Raw genomic sequence first — 11,921 nt, 5'->3', positions numbered from 1 at the left:
GCATATATATATATATATATAATCTCTAACTGGACATAATTTTCATTGATTTTCTTGTTTATAAATTTTGTTTCCTTTTTTATATAGCACAGCACAGGGCAATCACACAAGATAAATAAAGACGAACAAATAAAAACTAAAAGCACTTATTATATTAATAATAAGATTTTTTTAAACCAATAAGATTTACAAAAATATATTGAGGTAATTACATACAATTAGTTTCGGTCAAAACCTGAACCATTGTCTGCATAACTCTCACTTTCATTTCCAAAGCCAAAATATAATCTGCCGTTTGTCTAAAGAGTCCATCCAAACCTTCTGCTGATTTGGTGTTCGGAACAAGCTCTTTCAGCGTCTTGACTCGTTTATGAATCGCACGACATGGTCTTCTAGAAGCCTCTAGATTCTTTTTCGGTCGGATTATGATCTTCTTCACAAGGGCCCTTCGTGCTCTTTGTCTTCTCATCGACACCCAAACTGATTCCTTTCTTTGACCTTCTAAGGTTACTCCCATTATTGTAAATGATGTAAGAATGCTCTTTTGGTTGATGTAATGTGATGAAAGAAAGTTGTCTAGACAAGGGATAATAACTCTATAAAAATTTTCTTGTATGATGCATATATGAGATGGCCTTCGTTTATATAGACATAGATAAAGGTCAGTGACCTTTAGATATAACTCTAGCTAAACGGAGGTTGCAGCTTCTGAGAAGGTTCTCTTTTCTAGCCCAAAAGGATTGGATGATATTTGGACAAGTGTCCACAATGATGTTTTTGTTACTGAGTTTTTAAATATTAATATGTATGGATAATTAGGGTTTAGCTTAGATTAGAGTAAATGTCACCAAAATACAACGCGATGCACATGCACTCACATGATTTTCATCATCACCCAAGCCTCCTACATGCTTAAAACACCAACTTTCTTCCCATTCACATCACCATAAACACCCTGTCCTATTCCTCCTTTGCTCTTTATAATATTTTAATTTTGCAACCAATTATTTCGAGTTTACCAAAGTCGGCGAATCAACGATAATAATGTAATGAAAAAAAAAACGATAAGAATGTAATTATCTCTATGCTTTATTCTTTGTATAAATACTTATCTAATTTACACGCAATCCATGCAGTTAATATATTAAGAAGGTGGTGCTTGATAAGGTGAAAAGGTAAATATATTATATGGATTTTGTGTATGTATATATTTTCTGATGCATAAACGATTTCAGAAACACACATCGATCGTTTTGATTTTTCTACGATGCATATAGTTTGAATTCATATCCATTTTGATAGATATGATAGAATATGGCTAATTGGTTGTCATGATGCTTTTGCTTTTATTGAGTCCTTTGTATCTCATTATTTCCAGCTGATATAAGCCGGCACAACCAAATAACAAATAAAAATAAACTAATGCTACAATTACAAAAGCACTCTCACGAGCAGTTTTAGGTGTTTTATTATTCTAGACAAAGTAGATAACGATGTTGGGGACTGGGTTAAGGTTTTAATTTTAGCTAGAAGACATAAGAACATGCGATATCTTCAATGTTTCTTTGAATTTGTGGAATTCTCATTTAAGAATTTTATTTTCGTGAGTGGATTTGATTGGAGCATCTTAAAAGATTATGTTCTTCGCTCGTCATGTGTTTGTTATTTTTTTTAAAGGGAATAAAGAAGAAGCAGATTCGTGGAGCGATGATGATCAGACATCCTCGGAGACTATTAGATTCAATGTATATATCTCCCATCGCCGTCAACACGAAACATTGAACTTAATAATTCTCTTAGATGTATATATGTACGCCTCATAATTAATTATATAAACTTGAATAATTGAGAGAATTAGCTTATAAAGATTAAGCATATGATTGATCAGCTAGCGTATGAGTATAGTTTATGAATGGCTAGGTAACGTGAAAAGTACCTAACTAATGAAGGTAGATTTACATATATATGAACTATAGCTAGCCATGATGGAAAGTTTAGTGGTCTAGATTGATCGCGTGTTAGCACGTTAAGCTCAACGTGCATGCACATGTTCGTATATCCTCCCTATTCGTCTAAGCCACCCAAAATATATCTCGATTCATAATTTGTTAATTTTTCGTAACGTGCTTACAGTAATGACCGAATATACATAGATTTTGTACGCACACCATATTCGCGTTTGGTAATTGTAATTGTAAATGTAACATATGTCATATGTGTCTGTCATCGAGCGAAGATACTAAACGAAATAGAAGATCATTCCAATCGAATCTAAAAGTTGAATGTTATGTTTACAAGTTACGATCGAGTAGTAGATAGTAATCCCATAGACTATATTTGCGAAGTGATTTTGCCACATGTTCTATCTACAATCACTTTTACAAAAAAAATGATAACATAGCTAACAAGATTGATGATATGCCTTATAGTTAATATGACATGGACAAGACATATATTTTTGGTACACTTTATAGAATATGACAATAACTAATACATTACATTTAATGTTGATTTATATTTTTGTTAAATTTCTTAAAATATGGTAATAATTCATAAATCATCACTAAAATAAATATATTGAAATATGCATTATAAATTTCGAAATACATTATTTAATTGTATTTTTATAATTATACAATTTTTATTACTGATATATTCAAAATTTTCTACATATTTTTTAAAAAATTAATAAATTGTTAATCGTAATTTCATTAGTTTTTTAGATATCTACAAATTTTATAAATATTGTTTAGTTATAATTTTTAATAACTATACAATTTTTATATGATTTTTAGTAATTTTATACAAGTTGATTTAATACATTTAACCAAAATAAATAGATAAAAAATTTATCTAAGATTCAAATTTTAAATATATTACATATATATTATTAAATGTAATTTAAAATAAACAAAATTATTTTTTTCTTAATTTTATGCTTAAATAATTAACTTTATATTAAATATTAGTCAAAAATAATAAAATATATAATATTAATAAATTTCATTTTAAATATAATTTAACTTGTAAAAAATTTATCACACCTAGTTTATAGTATAAAACATCGCATATGCTGGGCCAAAACTAGAAATGATAGTTGGGTCTAGGGGCCATTTAGAATAATGGGATTGAGATTGGCCCGTTTATTGTGTATGATCTGATCCATAAACCGACACACTGATAGAATACAAATTAGGTATAGCCAATAAGAAAGAAGATATTCTTATCTACCTCTATTGCGTCGGCAGATAAAAGTAGTCTCTCTCTTTCTGAGAGAAGATGAAGAAGATTTTGCATTAGAGAAGAGTCATATTACATGTTTTGTGCGTGAATCTAATTCATATTCTCATGTAGTAATCCTATCTTGTTGTTGGATTAGATTCACGCACAAACTCGTAATCTGTCTTTTCAAATATTCTTTTGTAGATCTGTGCTCGGAATCATATATGTGTTTTCGTTATTGACTGATGTTGATGATTGTTATAGGATTTTGGATAGTGTTTTAAGTGCTGTTCGAAATCAAGATCTAGTTTTCTACTTTGGGAAACAAAAGTTTATTACTTTGTTTGGTATGGATCGATTGGAGAACCATCAAGTGATATCGTTTCTATTTATTCATCTTCTTTAATTGTCACTATGTCAGTCTGGTTAGATTTATAATTATGTTGTGTTTGACTTAATTTACAATCTAAGGGGTTATTGCGCAAAGAATTTTAGAGGAGTTATTAAATTTAGAGATTCCTTCGTTATTGGTTTGTGAATTTTTAAAATCTAAATAGAATCCATTGTTATTGGGGTGATGATTTGTAAATTTTCATTTGTTATTAGAAAAGTTTAGTTTTCATTGATTTTAAGATTCTATTAAAATATGTTGTTATTGAGATGTAAATTTTCTTTGTTTTTATTCATAGTACTCACTTTGAGAATAGCATCTATACCCATAAATTTTTTGAAATCAATGTAATAAAATACACTCACATATAAAAACTCAAATTGAAGAATGAAATAATATACAAATCACAACTTTAACATAATATAATTCACAACTTAAAAAAATAGAAAAAAATTAAAAAATTTAAAATAAAAATTGTAAAAATAATTTTAAAAAGCACTTTCAATTTTTTTTAAAAACCATTTCAAAATAATAATTCAATTTTTTTTTACAAAAATTCAAATTTAAAATATATATTCCGAAATTATATAAAAAAATATTTTTTTATTTTTTATTATTTATATATCTATAAAGTAAGAAGTAGAAATTAAATTTTTTGGTCATTTTATTTCTTGAAATCTTTTTTGTGACAAATTTTTTTTAAAAAATTGTTTAAGAATTACATTAATTGAAATGATTTTTTTTTCTTTTTTTCTACCACCATTAATTTCTTAATTTAAAAGTTAATAACAATCAATAGAATTCTATACACAAGTAATGAAAATCTATGTAAAAGTATTTGATAAAATTTGTTAAATCTAGTTAACTTGTAAAATTCTCTCAACTATTAAAATCATCAAATTCCACGTAAATTCATGTTCCAATAGCCCCAAAAGTTGAGTTAGCTTGTTCTGGTTCTTGTAATGATACTATTATGTGTTGTAATCCCTGTTATTGAACGCGCTAGGCGCTAGTCGGGCGGTCGGGTTGGGCCTAGCGCCTAAAGAGAAAATCGGGGATTAATCGGAAATTATGCGGGGCGGAAATTTTAGATGGTTTACTGTGTTATAAAACATGTTAATCTTTAATTGTGTGTAACATTAATACATTTTCATGTTTAAGATTATATAAAACACACAAATAGAATATATAAACTTAATATAGTGTATTTTTCATCAAAATTATGAATATAAATGATATTTATAAAATTTTAGATCAAATAAAAAATAAAAATATTATTAAAAATAAAATAAAAAAAATAAAAAAAAAATAAAAAAAAATAAAAAATAGATTAGGCGGCCGCCTAGGCGGCTAGGCGGTCATTTAGGCGGCTAGGCGGTCATTTAGGCGGTCTAGGCGGAAAAAAATCGGATATCCGATTTTTAAACCGATTTGGCATAAATCGGGGCGGAATAGTGACGCGTAGCGCCTAGGCGGCTAGGCGGCCGATTTTTAGAACAGGGGTTGTAATTAATCTCAACATAAGGTTGTGTGTTTCACCAACACTGTTGCTTCTTTCTTTTAGTTTGAGACAAAACTTGTTACAAAATAACCTGTACGATCTTTACAAACCCATGTAACAGCATTCCTCTATTTCTTGAATAAGAAAGCTCCAACTTTTCTCTGATTATATTCGCGAGAACGGAGACCGCAAATCTCAACGGAGACCGCAAATCTCAACGGAGACCGCAAATCTCAACGGAGATTAAATTGGGTTTTACATCTTCCTCTCTAGTGGGCCTTAAATTAGTACAACGTTGAAAAAAGATTGGGCCATCATCGTTATTCACGTGTGATGTTATAAGAGTAGACATCAAAGACGTCGTCGCTGATGTGATTAAGCGCACGCGTGATGTCATACTACCAAGGAGAGATTAGTCTTTATCAGTTTAAAAGAAAGTATTCATGGTGGGAACTCACTCTAGTAACTTTTGTCTGATGTATTGCTTTGTAATTTAAACCCTTTTTCACCACCTCATCTGCTCACTGCGATCACACAAAACTTTTTACTTCTATCCTTTGCTCCGTTTCCTCGTAGCTAGTAAACAACACATGTGACATTTAGAAGATATTCGAGAGCTGAAACAGGACGACGGATAAATAATGTTTTTTCGAGACAACTGATACAACAAGACTGTAAAAACACTTCCAACCATTACTAAACTCAAATCAATTATCCCATCCAGACCTCCTTTTCCTCTCTCTTGGTCTCTCTTCAGAACTGTAACAGCAAGATCAGATCAAATCAGCTAACAACACTAAGATAACCACAGATAAAACCAACCAAGAGAACAGTGAAACTAAAAGGAATCAAACCTCTGTGGATTCTTTTGACTGGCGTTATGTAATGAAGCATTATGACTAGCTGCTACTGGGGGAGTTTGAGTCTGAGTTCTACCTATGTCCCCACCAATGGTTCCACCTGAGACAAATCCCATTAGAGATGGTCTCTTGTTCGGATAGCCTCCTTGGCTTTGTGGGTTCGATGGCGTAGCAGCCACAAAGCTATTCTTGAATTGGGCCATTACTCCCGTCCTCACAGAATTGATCACCCCCTTTCTACTTGGTGCAGCTTGAGACAGTGTCCCACTTGATTCTGAGTTAAATCCAATACCAAGACCAAAATCAACTCCTCGTACTCCTCTATTTCCACCACCACCACCTCGTCCTCGGCCTTTCTTCCCACCTAGGCAACAAGAGATTCAAATATCATGCACGGCTCTTTGGATGGATATGCAAAACAAAACATTGACCGCAGATCATGTCCGGTCAATTCAAATCTAATGAAAAGTTTCTCTTCATGGTTTGTTAGCAACAGAATATAATGCTTACCTCCTTTTCTTCCGTCACGCTTGGACTTGAATCGTCCATCCTATTGATTTGCAAAGGTAAATTACTCAACAATCATGAAACTAGAGTGGTGGAATGGAGCTAGTAGGATGAACAATCATAGCATGAAATGGAGCTGTTATTACCTTCATAGCGAGATCCATGAGTTCAGGAGGCACATTCTGACCAGCAGCAACCAGACTGTTTATCAACTCACCAGCAAATCTTGCCTCTCTCTGCGTAACAAGCGTGTAGGCAACCCCGTCTTTGTCACCAGCACGACCAGTCCTACCAATACGATGTACATGCATGTCCATGTCTTTTGCAGTGTCGTAGTTAACCACCGTCTTAAGCGACTTGATGTCAAGACCTCTGGCAGCAACATCGGTCGCAACCAGCACATGGTAGACTCCAGATTTGAACTTCTGCAGAGTGTCCATTCGCGAGGCCTGGTCTTTATCACCGTGAAGAGCAGCCACTTTAAAAGCATTCAGAGTAAGCTGAGCTTCGATCTCATCAACAGTGGCCTTCTTAGAAGCGAACACTAACACGTCACCTTCATCAATCATTCCAGGTAGCTTCTCAAGTAGCCAAGGGAGTTTATCAGCATCTGATGGGATCACATTCACAACTTGTGTGATATCCTCATTAGCCATCCCAGCTTCACCAACAGTGACTCTAATAGGATCTGAAAGGATCTCCCTAGCTAACTTCTCAACTTTCCAAGGCATAGTAGCTGAGAACAGCAAAGTCTGACGATCCGGACGAATCTGGCCAACGATAGACCTCACTTGCGGCTCGAAACCGAGGTCAAACATCCGATCAGCCTCGTCAAGAACCAGATAAGAGGCTCTCGTCATCGTCAAAGCCTTCATCTTCAGCATATCTATCAACCTCCCAGGAGTAGCAACAACAATCTCGCATCCCGCCTTGAGCTCTCTAAACTGCTCATGCTTCCCCATTCCACCGTACACAGCAGAGACTCGTAACCCATACGCTTTCGAAAACTTCTTAGCTTCCAAGTAAATCTGATGAGCCAGCTCTCTAGTTGGAGCGCATATGACACCAATAGGACCTTCTTCCCTCCGAAGCTCAGGCTGATCCATAATATGCACAATCATAGGAAGAACAAAAGCTGCAGTCTTCCCTGAACCAGTCTTGGCTATGCCAATAACATCTCTACCGGATAACACAACGGGTAAAGCCTGACACTGGATGGTTGTGGGTTTCTCATAACCTTGTTTCTTGATAGCACTCATGATCTGTGAGGAGAAGCCACAATCCTCAAAGGTCTTCACAGGCCTGGGAACATCGAAACCGGATACACGAATCCCTAAACTCTGACGATAATCCAAAGCTTCTTGCTCACTCATTCCTGCATTTGAATAAAAAAAATTAGACAAATTTGTGGATTTTAACTAACATTATAGCTTTGATTTAAGAGATTAAATCTAATTTAGATTGATTTAAACTGTTTAATAACCGGTTTAAACCGATTTGGATTGCATAAATTGGATTTTAAGGCATTGCCTAGACTTACTGGATATTGAACTAACATTATAACTTGATCTAAGAGATTTTACACTAATTTAGATTCATTTAAACAGTTTAATTAGACAGTTTAAACCGACTTAAACCGATTTGAATCGCATAAATTGGATTTTAAGGCAGTGCCTAACCGATTTTTAGACTTACTGGATATTGATTCAACCTCCTCGTAGAAGTCTTTGTTAATAGGTTCGTAATCGATGGAGCTGTGATCGAGAGCTTGAATAGGCTCGATCTTCCTTTTATCGACAACAATCGGATTATCATCGGAATCGTACTCGAGCATCCCCGCGTCTACAGCCTTGGCGGCAGCGTAGACCTCCTCGTCGGAGTTGTAGCCCGCGTTGAGCGCGTCGGCAGCTAGCGTGAGTCCCAGATCCTTCTTGGCCTTGAGGAAACTCACGACGTGATCGTCGTCGTCGTCCTTGTACCTCTCCGCTTTTTCCTTTGGCTTGGGAGGCGGGGCAGACTTCATCTCTTGGTGGATTCCTTCCATGAACGCGTCTAGTGGATCGATCTCGTCTTCGTCATCGTTATCGCCACCACCGTTTTGAACGGCTTGTTCTTCCTCCTCTTCGTTTTCGATGAAATCGATTTCGTCCACATCGGCGTCTTCTGAGTTGTCTCCGCCGCGAAACCGCTGAGAGTTCCGATTAGACATGACTATCTAATTTAGGGATTTGTTTTTTTTTCAGGCGATATGTGAACTGAGAAGGACAGTCTCAGGTTTGGCGACTTGTTTGTATGATTGGGCAAATAGTGGGCCTTAGCTAAGCATTTATTTTATTTATATAAAGGCCCATATACACAATTCCGTATAAAAGGCCCATATATATAAGTTCTCTCCATAATACAAGCTTAGTAGCAGCAGAAAGGAAACAAAGGAAAGAGATGAGAGAACAAAAAAAAAGAGGGACTCGAGTTATGTTCTGAGCCACTCACCGAGTCAAATGCTGTCCTAAAGGGGGAAGGAAGGGAGCAGCAAAATCCAAACCCGTCCGAATATATATAACCCGATAAAAAAGGGATCTTTTGATTTTTTTTTTGGGGTGCGAGTGTGTAAAAAAAAAAAGAGATGGAGAAGGAGGAGGAGAAAATAAGTCTCTCACCTCTTTACTACTACTACAACTCTTCTCCTCTCCTTGTTGTCTTAACTCTTTTTCCCGACTCTTTCCCCAACCCTAGTTCTTCTTCCACAATTCAAAAATCCCCAAAATTATATTTACGGGTTTCCCATTCCCATCATCATCACCATCTTCTTCTCCTCTATCTTCTCTCGGATTGTCGTCTCCTTCTTTGCTCTGAGCTATCTAAGGTATTCTTCAGCTGCCTCTTTTGATTTCGATTCATTCTTGTGATGATGATCGTATATAAGTTTGAAAGTTTGTATCTTTCGTGTTTATACTTGATGGGTTGTTCTTGATTCGATCGGTATTGGTTTTGATCTGTGAATTCGCTAGCGATCGTACTTTAGTTCTCGTCTGTATTTATTACTCGTTTTGATTGTTCTTGGATTCTGATTATTGATTTCAATTCTCAACAAAGATTTAACCTTTGTGATCCATCTGTTTGATCAGTTAGTCTACGAAGTTAAGTGATCTGCTAAGAGCGAAACGAGTGCATATGCCTCTATACAATGGAACCTAATGGTGATGGTATGAATAATACGGTGAGGAAGAAACGTAGCTTGACTTGTCGTCGTCCTCGCCTTGAGGGATCCACTAACGTCAGCAAGATCTCCAGTGATGATATACCCGCTTTTGATACCAACCCTACGAGGAAAGAGTTTAGCCTCAGCCACTGTATCTCAAGGGCTGATTCTTTAGCTGAATCCCAAAGAGGCAACAATGGTAGTCGTCGGAGCGAGACCACCAATAGAAACAAACGTTCTACTGAAGGTGTACTCGCACCTGCCAGCTGGAAGAACACTAGCCGTGAAGATGAAGGTAATGGAAGGATCAATGGAAAGGTAACTGCTTTGGGTGAGCTAGAGGGTGAAACAAAGAGAATGAAGCTTAAGATCAGCGTTCATGCTAATGGTTCTTCTCGAAAGTCTTCAAAACCGGTGAATGATACTACTAACAACGGTCTGAAGGTAAAATTATCCTCTACTTTGATGAGTTCAAGTTGCTGAACTGTCGTGTATGCATTGAAATTTACACAAGATCTTTTGACATTTACTGGCAGGAAAGTTTAGATAATTGTAAATCCCCTCTTGATAAGAAGGCTGATCTCGAAGACGAATCTATGACGGGGAGGAGGAAACAAGGAGAGCCAAGTGGCTCTGTTCGTAAGAGCAAACGAGCCCCTAAGAAGCGGGTTTTCGTTGGAGATGATGACAGTGATAATGAGATCCGATATTTGGAGAAACTCAAGTATAGGAATGTCTCTGTGTGTAATGAAGAGACTGCGTCAGGGAGGAGGCTGTTGAAGCCATCTAATAGGGAAAAGGCTTTTGAAGAGATGGATTATGAGGAGGAAGAACTTGATCCTGTGGCGGATGTAAAGGAGATTGGTAATGAGGTTAAGAGGGAAACAACTTTGACTAGTCGCCAACGAGCCCTTGCTTCTGCATCTGGCAAATCAAGCGCCATTGAATTTACAGATGGATTACCTCCTACTACATCGAGAAGTATGGTTGTTGAATCTTTTGCTTAAGATTCGTAAGTAGGTATCTTTTTGCCGTAAAGTTTGGTGATGTGTTGTGATAAATGCTGTTGAAAATAAAACAGGGAAAAAGGAGAATCTTTCAGAGATGGAGCAGCAACTGAAGAAGGCAGAAGCTGCTCAAAGGCGAAAAGTTCAGATTGAGAAGGCTGCAAGGGAGTCTGAGGTTAGTGTTATTTCTCTATCATCGCTATGAGCATCTAAAGTATTGGCAAATTCATGACAAGGATGGTCTTGGTTTTGTTTTCTACAGGCAGAGGCCATTAGAAAAATTCTAGGACAGGATTCGAGCAGGAAGAAGCGTGAAGACAAAATTAAAAAACGACTTGATGAATTGGCACAGGTAGACAGAGAAACCCACCTCATTTTTATGAGTAAAAACTGAGTCATATGCGTTGGATTGATAACAGGAGAAAGCTGCACACGAGGAAAGGGCCTCGACAAGCTACATAAGAACAATAATGGGTCCTAATGGAACAACTGTTTCGTTTCCCATTGACAAAGTGCCTAGCCTGTTCGATCCCAAACCATCCAGGTATATGTTGTATTCTTTCGCACAAAACTCTGTATGTCTCATAGCTGATTTTGTCTGATTTATGTGTGAGCAAATGCTACATCAGATTGTTAGTGAACAAATATAAATAGGCAATATTTCAAATGTTTTTGGTGTGTAGGATTAATGAATGCTTTACAGTTCGGCTCCTTTTTTTTTTGTTCTTTTGGATTATGTTTTGTGTTGTAACGTTTCATAAAAAACATAAAGAGGAGTTCAGAACATTGATTTATAACAATATATAAAGCATTTTGTTTATCTGCAGCTATCCTCCTCCTCGAGAAAACTGCGCTGGTCCATCGTGCACCAATTCTTACAAGTATCGTGATTCAAAGACTAAGCTTCCTCTCTGCAGCCTCAAATGTTACAAGGCGGTTCAGCAGCAACAGACCGCACCGGTTTAGATATTGATTTTATTTTATTTTTTTGATACAAAAGGTCAACAACTCTCAGCTCTCTGAGTTTATAGAGATTATTACAGGAAGAAATGTTTTAGTTTTTCTTTTGCTTTGCTTCAGACTTGTCTGATTGGATATAGTTCATTTTCGTATGTGAGATGAGCTCATGGCCGTCTATTGGCTTTTCACCAAACAATCACATCATAGCAGTTCATATATATACAATCTCCAATTGCTTCTTTAATAATAAACTACATGTATTGCTTCTTTAATA

General features: G+C 35.9%; 3 protein-coding genes across 4 annotated transcripts; 1 reads left to right on the top strand and 2 right to left on the bottom strand.

Moving 5' to 3' along the window:
• Nucleotides 1–130: 130 nt before the first annotated feature.
• LOC106394886 (transcription factor UPBEAT1) lies at nt 131–830 on the bottom strand. The gene has a single exon (XM_013835436.3). The coding sequence runs from the start codon at nt 515–517 to the stop codon at nt 209–211; it is 309 nt and encodes a 102-aa protein (XP_013690890.2). The 5' UTR covers nt 518–830; the 3' UTR covers nt 131–208.
• Nucleotides 831–5,644: 4,814 nt separating this feature from the next.
• Nucleotides 5,645–8,746, bottom strand: LOC106351504 (DEAD-box ATP-dependent RNA helicase 24). The gene is made up of 5 exons (XM_048754658.1): nt 8,177–8,746; nt 6,628–7,856; nt 6,485–6,524; nt 5,969–6,338; nt 5,645–5,873 (listed from the first exon to the last, which is right to left on the bottom strand). Exons 1-5 carry the CDS (start codon nt 8,688–8,690, stop codon nt 5,822–5,824), a joined length of 2,205 nt encoding a protein of 734 aa, XP_048610615.1. The 5' UTR covers nt 8,691–8,746; the 3' UTR covers nt 5,645–5,821.
• A 130-nt stretch (nt 8,747–8,876) lies between these two features.
• LOC106390540 lies at nt 8,877–11,865 on the top strand. Of its 2 annotated transcripts, none has more exons than XM_048754659.1 (7): nt 8,877–9,344; nt 9,611–10,124; nt 10,217–10,661; nt 10,762–10,862; nt 10,950–11,039; nt 11,107–11,231; nt 11,515–11,865. In XM_048754659.1, the coding sequence occupies exons 2-7, from the start codon at nt 9,666–9,668 to the stop codon at nt 11,651–11,653; spliced, it is 1,359 nt and encodes a 452-aa protein (XP_048610616.1). In that variant the 5' UTR covers nt 8,877–9,344; nt 9,611–9,665; the 3' UTR covers nt 11,654–11,865. The 2 variants fall into 2 exon arrangements, with proteins under 2 accessions (XP_048610616.1, XP_013686486.2); XM_013831032.3 differs by having other exon boundaries at nt 9,607–10,124.
• The last annotated feature ends 56 nt before the right edge of the window (nt 11,866–11,921 follow it).

Source organism: Brassica napus, chromosome C4, assembly GCF_020379485.1.
Source record: "Brassica napus cultivar Da-Ae chromosome C4, Da-Ae, whole genome shotgun sequence".
NCBI classification, from domain to species: Eukaryota; Viridiplantae; Streptophyta; class Magnoliopsida; order Brassicales; family Brassicaceae; genus Brassica; species Brassica napus.
Note: the sequence above shows the minus strand (reverse complement) of the source record. Positions and strands in the feature narration are given on the sequence as shown.